The following is an 11,333-nucleotide window of genomic DNA, read 5'->3' as shown; positions in this document are numbered from 1 at the left end:
CTACATGACAGTGTGGTAAGGCATGGCAAATTACCCATGATCCATTTAGTTAGGGTAGGTACTACACTAGTTAAGGGATGTGCAGGCAATAGTTCAGACCACTGATAGTCCACAGACATCACAATATAGTCCTGATTAATGTCAAACACAGTCCACTCCCACAGTCAACTAGGCAACAGGCCCATTGTTATTTTCAGATGACCGGGCTCTGGTCTTTTTTTTCTGTAGCTGAATCTCACATGTTTTTATAAACCATTATCCCAAGTAGGGATAATTTAGCTCCATTTTAGGCCCAAACAAAAAGTTTAATGTGATGATTATTTGTTTGTTACTTATTTGTTTGTTGTTGGTCTTTGTGAAGTTATCTTGAGTCTGAGAAATCCTTCTCTTTTTTCTTCTTCTCTGTTATTATTATTATTATTATTATTATTATTATTATTATATTATTACAAAAACAAATCGATTAATCAGATCAGTTACACTCTGCTGTAGTATTTGATGTCATTTAATATAGTCTTTTGAAAAACAGCCCACTTTTATGAGGGAAAAAATGGGCTTTCAGAAAAATGAGCAACTGAATTCTGTGCCACAGTTATATTCTAAATTTCTAAACCCCTTTCCAATGATACCAGACACAATCTAGAAGAGCGTTTCCTGATTTTGTGACCGAAGTGACCAGTTCACTTGTATTTGATTGAGTGCTGTGGTCAGAGAGCTAATATACTATTAAAGTGAACTAAACTACACCCTGGCCTAAGAAGGGCTGTGAATCTGCTGTGGTCCATAATATGTGCACTGCTGCACTCTACTGGAAGTCTACTGTGTGTCATGCAAATGGGTTGTTATGGCAAATTAAACACACACACACACACACAAACACAAATGCTTTATTCACACATATACAGATAAAATAATAAATCTTAATTTTTCACAGTACTACAGTGGCTTTATATGGAAAGACGTGTTTACATTCTCAGTAGCTCTTGAGTACCTTTATGCATATTTATTAAATATATAACTGTTCATATTAACATTCTATATATATATTATCATTTAGAGTACCTACAAGAGAAGGAGCTGCATTATATGATTGACTTAAAGAGCAGAAAAAACTCCTCTGAGAAGCTTTTCAGAGGAGGCAGGGTTTAATATAGACAGTAAATAACTAAAAAAACTCATGTCTGACTCTATGTGTGGCTTATGGACTCGGTTTTGAAGTAAAAATAAAGACATTACTTAATGCTGGAATGGTTTCACATTGAACATTAAGTGAAGGCCAGAAGAGCTGCAGCTCTGAGCTTTAGAGTTTGGGCGTGGGCTGCAGCAGTAGGGGAAGGGTTGCCAGATTGAGTGCTGAACCTCCACCCTGGGTTTTATTTTTATAGCCTCGGGCGGTATAATACAAAAGATGAACGCTGTCTGTTAAAATATCTAATAGAAAGTTAAGCAGAGTGTTAAAAAAAATGAGACGAAACAGTAGCCAGAACTTGCAACTATTCCTTGCTTACTTACTTACTTACTTAAACAAATGAATAAAATCATAGGCAAAGTTACAGTCTGCTGGTGTAGACTTTACACATGGAGATCAACCTAAGAGTCATATTGATTAATATTAGGCCCTAGTTCTTCAATGCACTTTGCTCACTAGTGTGTTGTAAAAATGGGTGTTCCGAATGCTATAGTTTATGGGGTTTATTGCATTACAATGTGTACAGGACATGGCAGAAAAAGACAGTCCAGGAACTATGCAATAAAACAGTCACCTGTGATATTACGTCTCTACTAAACAGTGTGTACAACAAATGTGACTTGGCAAATTACCCATGAGCCTCTATTTCTATCGCTGAGCAAACCATGTGATACTTACTCAGATATATATTCATTCAGATGTTTCAATATATTTTTCACTGGTTTATTTGTATCTATTTATTACAAGTATACTGCTGGTACCATCACATAAAATCTGACTGCACTGACAATGTAAATACAGACGAGAGAAGAGAAACGGTATTTCGATTCCTCTGTATGTCTGCACATATGGTGGTATTCAACCTTGAACCTTGGTCCTTAAGGTCTCATTCTATATTTACAGCAGTTTACCTTCTTGCCCAGGTACTACACTAGACAAGGGATGCGCAGAGCTAACAATACTGCATTCCATTGATTGATGACAGATATCAGAGAAAAGTCCTGATTACTCTCAAAATCTGTCCATCCTGACAACACTCCTAGGCAGTTATTTTCAATCATAGATGACCAAGTTCGGGTATTTTTTTCTTTTTTTTAATCACTGAATCTCACATTTTGTAGGGTAACTTGTTATTTGTCACATTTGTGAGGTGAAAAATGTTACTGTGGGTAAATAAATTTATCTGAAACATTAAATTGCCATTTAAAACAGTTTAAATTATTTCGACTGCTGGCCTGAAAATGGTTTTTCAAAAGTCGTGATGCTACACAAGACAATGTTCATAGCAAAGTAATTCCATTAATCAGGATGATTCTGTTAAATTATTGTGATCAATCTGCATTATTTTAGTTTCACCTCTTCTGGTTTAGTTCACATGGAATCTGTTGCACAGATAAAAAAAAGAAATGAGAAAGAAATAAGAAATAAACCTGGAATCTTGAATTCTAAATCATGAAGGTTAACCAAATTCTGCACAGGTACGTAGTTATGGTACACAAATCAAAATACTCAGACTAAATTATCTTCCATGGCAACTCCAAACAAAAAAACCAAAAACAACAACAACTTAATTATGGCACAGCTCACTTGGTGGTGGAAAAGCAATGAGATGAAGGATTTAGGGTAATTTTCTGAGCTGAAAAGTTCTGCTAAAATAAAGCTATTATATGTATTAGGAAAGTATCATGTGGATTTGGTTACAACACACACAGCCCTGGGTGTGTATTTGTTGTTAAGTTGTGATGGACCCAACTGTTTCGTGGAAAAACATCATAAATGAAGCATACGTACAGCACAACTTACTCTGTGGTGGAAATATTATACAGAGGACCCTGATGAGCCATAACATGCCATAACATCTGGTAGAAAGTCAAAATTCCCAGTAAGATATTTGGGGACAATCCACCTCACTTAAGGTTAGCATAATAAACTGGAAAGGACAATGCATTATCTAATGCAATATACTATGGGTGGGAGGCACGGTGTCTTAGTTCACAGCATGTTTGGGGTTGGTTCAAATTTCCATTTGAGTTAGCATGCTCTCCCTGTGCTTTGGGGTTTCCTCCTTTAGTGTATGTAATTCAGGAAGATCTTTAAAGTGTCTGGATGTTCCATGTGATTGTGCCCTTCAGTGGGTGTCCACTGCCTTGTGTTGTGAGTGCCCCTGAGATAGACTCTGGGTTTTCCATGGCATTGTGTAGGATCAGCAGTTAAAGAAAATGGATGGACAGAGAGAGGACATGTGAAACTTCATACACTCAGTAACCCAGGACTGTGAAGCAGCAGCAGTGCCTATTATTATTAGTAGTATTATGCCAGCATGACTGATTTGGTGTCGTTTGACCACTAGGGTATTCTCAGAACATCCCATCAGCCAATCCCTCCCTCATTGTACAAGCATGTTTTCCCATAAATCTTTACATCCAATCTGGCAACCTCGCTCTGTTAACGGTAGATTCGAACCTGGGCGGCAGCGCGCGCTGTAGTGCAGCCACAGCAGAGCGATTTGAGCAGCGGTTTGCGTTATTTAAAAACGCTCCATATCTTCTCTAGCATTAAATATATATATTTATATATATTTTTTTGTTTTATTCACGGTGGTATTGCTGGCATAAAACAAAGCCGTAGTTTGTGACTTGGATTCCGTCAGCTGTGTACTCGAAACCGAAAAAAACATCTCGGTGTGTCGACGGCCGGGACTGGTGTTGTGTAAGTAGTGTATTCTAGAGAATGCATTTTATTGTGTGTTTCATTTGTTACATATTGCACTTGATTTGTTTTGGTTTTTAGCTGAGTGAAAACAAAAACAAAGGACTTAACCAAATCAGTGCTGACAGACTGACGAGCTGTATCCTGTTTGAATTCATGCTTCGGAGCTTAAACAGCAGCAGGAGCGTTTCACTCATTAATAAGAGCTTTGCTTGTAAGCTACAACCATTAGCACCCGGAACAGGACTCATATTTGTTTCTTTTTGGAATATATATGTCAATAAGTGATATTTGTTGTGAAATCTCGAGCAGTAGATTCCAGATGTGGCTGCAGTGTTTACACGGACTCGCGCACAGATCAATACGGAGTGATGTCATTCACTGCGGCCTCGCGCCCATCACTGCTGCAGGCTCAGAGCCAGCAACACAAGGAGGTGGCCTACTGCATCTACTGCCTCTTGTAGGAAAATCTTTCTCAATAAATAAATAAATAAATAAATAAATAGCGTGCTTGTTGTTTAAACTGCAGTGCAAACTCGGACATCCTCTTTTTGCTTTTCAGCGTTCTGTACAAAACTGTGTGTTGTTCGAGGGTAACGCCCAGTTATAAACAAACAAACAAACAAGAAAACAAACACAATAGCACTTGTAGGATACAACAAACTTGTGAAATAAAATGTTTAATACATTCCATAAACCCGTTCCCCTTTGAACATAATACAACTGTTGAAATAAATATTAAATATTAAAACATGCAGTTTGTTTAATGTCTGTTCATTAGTCATAGAGATTTTTTTGTCATTATTATTCCTGATTCATTTATCGTCCAATTTGACATAATATTAAGTTTCATTTGTTTTTGAGTCCCTAAGATTTGGATTAAACTTTCCACCATTGTAACAAAATACAACAAGAAGTTTCCTGAACTTCACATGGAGAACCACTTCAACTCCCTAATTTCACCTCAGTTTTGCTATTGTATTAGCATTATTATTATTATTATTATTATTATTATTATTATTATTATTAATACTGTCACCCTCTCAAAAGGTCTACGTCTTCGAATGCCAGTCATTGTTTAACCAAAAAGCACAACAAACATGGTCTGTGGCTAAAAATAGAATCCCTCATAGTGACCCTCATCCTAATGTAATTTCTCTCCACTCGCTATTTACAGAATAAATGTTCTAGAGAAATGAATGATTATCGCTAAAACAGTGCTGTAGAAGTCTCGCCTTTTTTGGTCAGATTGGTTATTGGTTAATTTTCTATACTAGCAGCACCTGACGGTAGTGCCGTCAAAATCACAGATTAATGCGCTGTTTCGAATATATTATTTGATATAAATGTTATTACTTAACCGATTACAAGAACATTTTCTTTGTTAATATTCTACAGTATTAAATGTAAATAGATAGTAAATAGCAGTTAGAAGTCATTTCTGACATCGATTTCCTGCACCACGCCCTGTTGCCTTTTATTCCTTATATGAATGTGAGTGTACGCTGGGTCTATACAATGCTTTGTGATGTAGTTTGATTTGTCGAGGCATTTCGTGCAGTGAAGTGTGTCAAGAAATAGCTCAGAATATCGTATCAAAAATGGTTGCGTTTATGCCTTTTATTTAATTTATAATTTCTATTGTAGGCATTTCACTGCTGACAATGACCCGGAAGTAGTGATGGGCTATATAATGATATATCACAATATTTTAAAGACGGGATTTTGAAAACTACTAAATGAATATATGAGAAGTCGAGTGACGAATGCTAAAACCACATTAAGTGTTGATGGTCATTAAGTGTTGATTGATTTTCTAAAACTGCATGTTTCTAAAACTGCATTTAACATTTAGTCTCGGATGTGGAGGGCATGGTGGCTTGATAGTTAGCATGTTTACCTCTGGGGTTGGTGGTTCGATTCCTGCATGGTTTCTCTGTGCTTTAGGGCTTTCCTCTGGATACTCAGGTTTCCTTGCCCAGTCCAAATACATGCAGTGTAGGCATCTCTAAAATGTCCAGTGTGTGTGTGTTTATGTGTGATGGACAGGCACCCTGTCCAGGGTGTCCCCTGGGATAGGCTCCAGGCTCCCTGCGACCTTGTGTAGGATAAACGATATAGAAGATGGATGGTCTTGAATGATGGCGCTTTGTAACAGTCAGTCAAGTTTTCCAACACGGGAGCGCCTTAAGGACAGGACCTTGTGTTTTCTCAGTAACATGACAAGCTGTGTTTCTTATTACTTTCAAGAGGAGTTTGTGAGAGATGTTGTTATAACAGAGGTAATAATCAGAACTAACTTATTGATGTTGTACTGCATTAAATACAACTATAAACTGATAAAATACATTACTTGTCATCCTTTAATTAATTAAGAATGGCAGCTCTATAAATTCACACTAACTCATCATTACTTAGTTCCCTATAACAGCACTGAGTTTAGACATATAGTGCTTAAGCACAACGTCACAAAAGTTTAAAGTGAAGTGCAACGAAGTTACAAGATTTTTTATTATTTACTTGTGTTTAGTGTCACTTCATATCATAACCAGTTATTGGTGAACAGAATAAAGAGCTGTTATGTCTGGTGTCGATTATATATGGAGCATCTTTGTCTTAATCAAATAATATATGTTTGCTGCATCATCAAAACGGCAGCAAGGCTTTCTGGAAGGTGTTGAATGAGGTAGATTGTATCCACAAAGCCGGCTCTTCCGGCAGCATGAGCTACTATTAGATCACTGGCAGGGTTCGACAGGGAAAGCCCTGTCACTTATTCGAGCCGAGTTTCACTCGGCTGCCAAAATAACTTTCTTTTTTTTTTGCCGCACGTACGTCACCACACAAAAGGTTGTCTCATTTGTCATGGCAACAAAAAGCAAGGTGGCTGGTTGCCATGCGCTCTTCCGGTAGAGTTGGCTGCAGGAAAGTAGAGAGTGTTCACTTTTAATGGAAAGCAAGGAGGTTTAAACTCACTGCAGCAAGCTGTTGTGTCCTTAATTTTTAGAGAAGTAGCGAGAATGGATGAGGACAAACGTCTGGTTTCTGGTGTAGGATTCTAAACCATGGCTAATTTGGTTTTGATAGCTATTACACATGGTAAATTACTCATGATCAGATAAGTTTCCCAGAAGTATGGCAGTCACTAAAATTCATTACAATGTGGCAATAGCCTAGTTTCAGAGATTGCGGCCATTTGACTGATATTGCAAACAACCAGGGCAGCACAGTTGCTTAGTGGTTAGCACTGTTGCCTCACAGCAAGAAGGTCATGGGTTCGAACAGGCAGGGGCCTTTCTGTGTGGGGTTGGCATGTTCTCCCCATGCCTGCGTGGGTTTACTCCAGTTTCCTCCCACAGTCCAAAAACATGTACATTAGGTTGATTTGTGATTCTAAATTGCCCAAAGGAGTGAGTGTGTGTGGTTGTCTGTCTATACTGTATGTGGCCCTGTGATGGACTGGCGACCTGTCCAGGGTGTACCCCTGCCTTTCGCCCAATGTGTGCTGGGATAGGCTCCAGCAGATCCCCATGACCCTAATTAGGAATAACGCGGGTATAGACAATGGATGGATGCAAATGACCAACCACAGACTTTTTTCCACAGCCCAGCATCAACCATGTGAGATTCTACTGTACTCACTACTAACTGTTTCAAACAAAACAAAACACTTTCTGTGCCACATATATTTAAAAGTAAAAGAGACGAGGGTGACTCTCTCAACTGTCTCGCAGTTAGGATGATCTTCCCTTTATAAAGCGTAAGGGAAACTGCGCCCAAACCACCTTCTGAAATGTCTGGGTGTGGCCTTATTTATTTATTTTTATTCCTTTTTTTTTTTTTTTTTAGCGTACTTGATTAGCATCCGTCTGACCGAATCTCTCAGCTTGCTGTGTCACACAAACAGCATAAACATAACAGCACAAGTGGAGAGTGTTCACATTGTTCAACCTGACGTGTACAAACATGCTGAATTCTAGCGATAGGCGATGCATGCTATGTTTGTTTTCACGCGCTGAGTTGTTTAGACTTGAAGTGACCATTCAGGAGTGAACACATATCCTTGAGTTGCCTGCTCTGGAATTCTTAGCATCGTCTGCAAAGGTGGTTTAAAAAAGTTTTTGGAAATTCCTTTCTCATTATAAAGCACAGTATAACAATTTCACATTAGCGTTTAGGAATTCCTAAGCAGTAATGAATGACTTCCTGTTTCACTGGAAGGAATATGCAAATGAAACTTGTGTTGACCTTCATAAAATATGTGATGGAAAATGCCCCGATTCTCTCTCTCTTTTTTTTAATCATCTCCAGCTTTAAAGAGCCCATCTATAACAGGATACAAGCATATTCTTTTTCTCTGACACACAGTGAGTAAGAGGGGCAGAAGAAATTCTCTAGGGTTATGTAAGATTAAGCTATTCAACCACAGAAAGGGTTGTTGTTGTTTTTTTACCAAGGGTGCCAAAAAATTCAGGAGTTCAACTGATGGCTAGGGTTTTGGCTTTCAGAGCCAAAAGAGCACAATAACTAAGGCAAGCTATATACGGTTTTGGTTTTTGTTGGCTAACTTAATTAACCCATGAAACATTATTTGTCAGTAAACTAACCAAACTCAGTACACACCTGCTAGCCACATTAGTTTTCTAATAATAATTGACAAAGTTCTGTAACGTTCTTATATTCTAACTCATGCCCTTCCACTTTCTGTTTTCAGGTTTTATAACGAACGCTGTGAAGATGACAGAGTACAAACTGGTGGTGGTTGGTGCTGGTGGTGTGGGCAAGAGTGCGCTCACAATTCAACTGATCCAGAACCACTTCGTCGATGAGTATGACCCTACTATTGAAGTAAGATTTAACTCAACTGTGATGATTTTCCCTTTTTTTTGTCCTGCAGAGGCAATAATGTAACTTCTTGGAGACATTTGCTGGGTGTATTTCATCTTTTGTTCTGTTTTCCTTTCTCAGGACTCCTACAGAAAACAGGTAGTGATTGATGGTGAGACGTGTCTGCTGGACATTCTGGACACTGCCGGTCAGGAGGAGTACAGTGCCATGAGGGACCAGTACATGAGGACAGGAGAGGGCTTCCTCTGTGTCTTTGCCATCAACAACACTAAGTCCTTTGAGGACATCCACCAGTACAGGTTAGTGTATACCATGCTTTATTTACTCAAGATCAGACCTTCACATCCTAGCTTGATTAATCTGATCTTCTTTACAGGGAGCAGATCAAAAGGGTAAAAGATTCAGATGATGTGCCTATGGTGCTTGTGGGTAATAAATGTGACCTGCCAGCCCGTACAGTGGACACAAGACAAGCCCAGGAACTGGCTCGAAGCTATGGCATTCCTTATATTGAAACATCTGCCAAGACAAGACAGGTCAGGAAGTGGTTTTACTGTATGTACAGCATGATATCGGTAGTTTGCAACAGCATTTATAAACCAAAAGAATAATTCACAACAACATAGTTTTTTAGGATATGCGAATGTATACTGTTTCTCTATGCAGGGAGTGGAGGACGCGTTCTACACACTGGTACGTGAAATCAGGCAGCACAAGCTCAGAAAGCTAAATCCACCAGATGACAACGGGCAAGACTGCATGAACTGCCGCTGTGTTGTGTCATGACCAGGTAAGTGTCCTTAAATTAACCATCATAAATTTCCATTGGCATTATGAATGCCATCCACTTTGGATACAATTACATTAATCAAATCATACTGTATATCAGCCATAACATTATGACCACTGCACACCGGAAACACTCCACAAGAGCTGCAGTTTTGGAGATGCTCTGATCCAGTAGTCTAGCCATCACAATTTGGCTCTTGTCAAACTCTCTCAAATCTTAACTCTTGCCCATTTTTCCTGCTTCTAACGAATCATCTTTGAGGACAAAATGTTCACTTGCTGCCTAATATATCCCACCCACTAACAGGTGCCATGATGAGGAGATAATCAGTGTTATTCACGTCACCTGTCACTGCTCATAATGTTATGCCTGATCGGTGTATATGTGTGAGTGTGTAGTATACTGTTAAGTGAATATGAAGTAATAAGAAGATAAATATAGCTGATATTCAGCGAAAAAGCATACATATGGTCAGGCATGTCCGAAGCAGCGAATAACAAGTTATCTGTGTTCTTCTCTTTGCTCAGGCTGTGTGCAAAAAATGGAAGAGACTTTTGGAGTGGCTGCACTGCTCCAACACTGTGATGCCTCCACAGATGTTAGAGGTTGGGACAGACTGTATAAAAGAAAACCCTTAACATTGGCACAAGTGGATTGATTCTCCACAATTGTTTGCTGAGGGACATCTCTGACACTGGCCTCCACTGGAGAAAATTTACCTCAAAGACTAGTCTGAACACTGGGTTTGCTTGGGTTGTGTTAAGGACTGCCATACTAAAATATGTTATCCCTACTAAAACACTATCTACTCTGAACTGGAAACAATAACCTTGCCTATCACCTCATCAGCTTCGGACTTTTGAACAACATACTGGAGGAATGTAGATTTATTACCGTACTTGGATTTGTGAACATAATGTTTAGATTAGCAAAATTTAATGTGAGGAAGAACTATACAACATGTATGCCATTTCTTGAGAAGGGCCTAACTCGATATAATGTACATATTTACTGACCTCTCTTGCAGCAAAATACTTCACTGTTCCAGTGCAATAGTTCATAGTGTTGATCAAGGTACAGTGATAAGGGAATACACTGCTTGGATATCATTGATTTGCACATGGCATAAGACTGTGTTTTAAGTGTGAGGCCACATTTCATACGTGATCCTCTTTTTCCTCTTTATCTGTTAGTCTCTATTTAATTAACAATGAAACTTTAGGATTCTAACACCAAACGTCTGACAAAGTTTTGTCTGCTTTGTGTTCATTTGTGCTTTTCTGGAGCATTTCCTACATGGTGCCTGTAGGTTACTTTATTTCACAGAGAGGAGACTCTAACTGAATTACACATACTGCGACCTTAAAAGCCTAAAGCACTTATATTTCTGCCCATCACTGTGCTTTATTGCTGCTCAGGGCACAGGGTTGAGACAGTGTGGTTCGGTTTGGAGTCCCTTGTCTTATTGTGAATTGTATGATTTCTGATGGTTCTGTTCTTTCTACTTATCTGAGTGTTTAGAAAGGACAGTGAAGTGCTGATGTTACCAATTCAAGTGCTGAAACATTAAAATCAGTGGTCTTATAGGGATTACTGTGATATTATTGTTATTGTGATATAACATGATCTTTTATCTTTTCATTTTAATCTTAATGTACATTGATTTGAGAACCAACTGCTTAGTAAGATGTAAAGGTAATTAATAACACATTCACTAGTGAAAACATGGACAGTAATGAGTAGAAGCTACTCTATTAAATCCTGAATGTTTTCTTTTTCGCTTATGTTCATTAACTG

General features: G+C 38.5%; 1 protein-coding gene across 1 annotated transcript; it reads left to right on the top strand.

Annotated features, from left to right (window-relative positions):
• The first annotated feature begins 3,640 nt into the window (after positions 1–3,640).
• hrasb (HRas proto-oncogene, GTPase b) lies at positions 3,641–11,120 on the top strand. The gene is made up of 6 exons (XM_058381888.1): positions 3,641–3,898; positions 8,613–8,746; positions 8,867–9,045; positions 9,123–9,282; positions 9,413–9,536; positions 10,064–11,120. The coding sequence occupies exons 2-5, from the start codon at positions 8,636–8,638 to the stop codon at positions 9,530–9,532; spliced, it is 570 nt and encodes a 189-aa protein (XP_058237871.1). The 5' UTR covers positions 3,641–3,898; positions 8,613–8,635; the 3' UTR covers positions 9,533–9,536; positions 10,064–11,120.
• Positions 11,121–11,333: the final 213 nt, after the last annotated feature.

Source organism: Hemibagrus wyckioides, linkage group LG27 (genome assembly GCF_019097595.1).
Source record: "Hemibagrus wyckioides isolate EC202008001 linkage group LG27, SWU_Hwy_1.0, whole genome shotgun sequence".
NCBI lineage: Eukaryota > Metazoa > Chordata > Actinopteri > Siluriformes > Bagridae > Hemibagrus > Hemibagrus wyckioides.
Note: the sequence above shows the minus strand (reverse complement) of the source record. Positions and strands in the feature narration are given on the sequence as shown.

Excerpts from the sequence above, each read along its gene's own strand:
- hrasb (XM_058381888.1), top strand. The coding sequence starts at position 8,636 with ATGACAGAGTACAAACTGGTGGTGGTTGGTGCTGGTGGTGTGGGCAAG. Across the intron at positions 9,046-9,122 it reads GAGGACATCCACCAGTACAG|GGAGCAGATCAAAAGGGTAA; the intron begins GTTAGTGTATAC and ends TCTTCTTTACAG. Across the intron at positions 9,283-9,412 it reads CATCTGCCAAGACAAGACAG|GGAGTGGAGGACGCGTTCTA; the intron begins GTCAGGAAGTGG and ends TTCTCTATGCAG.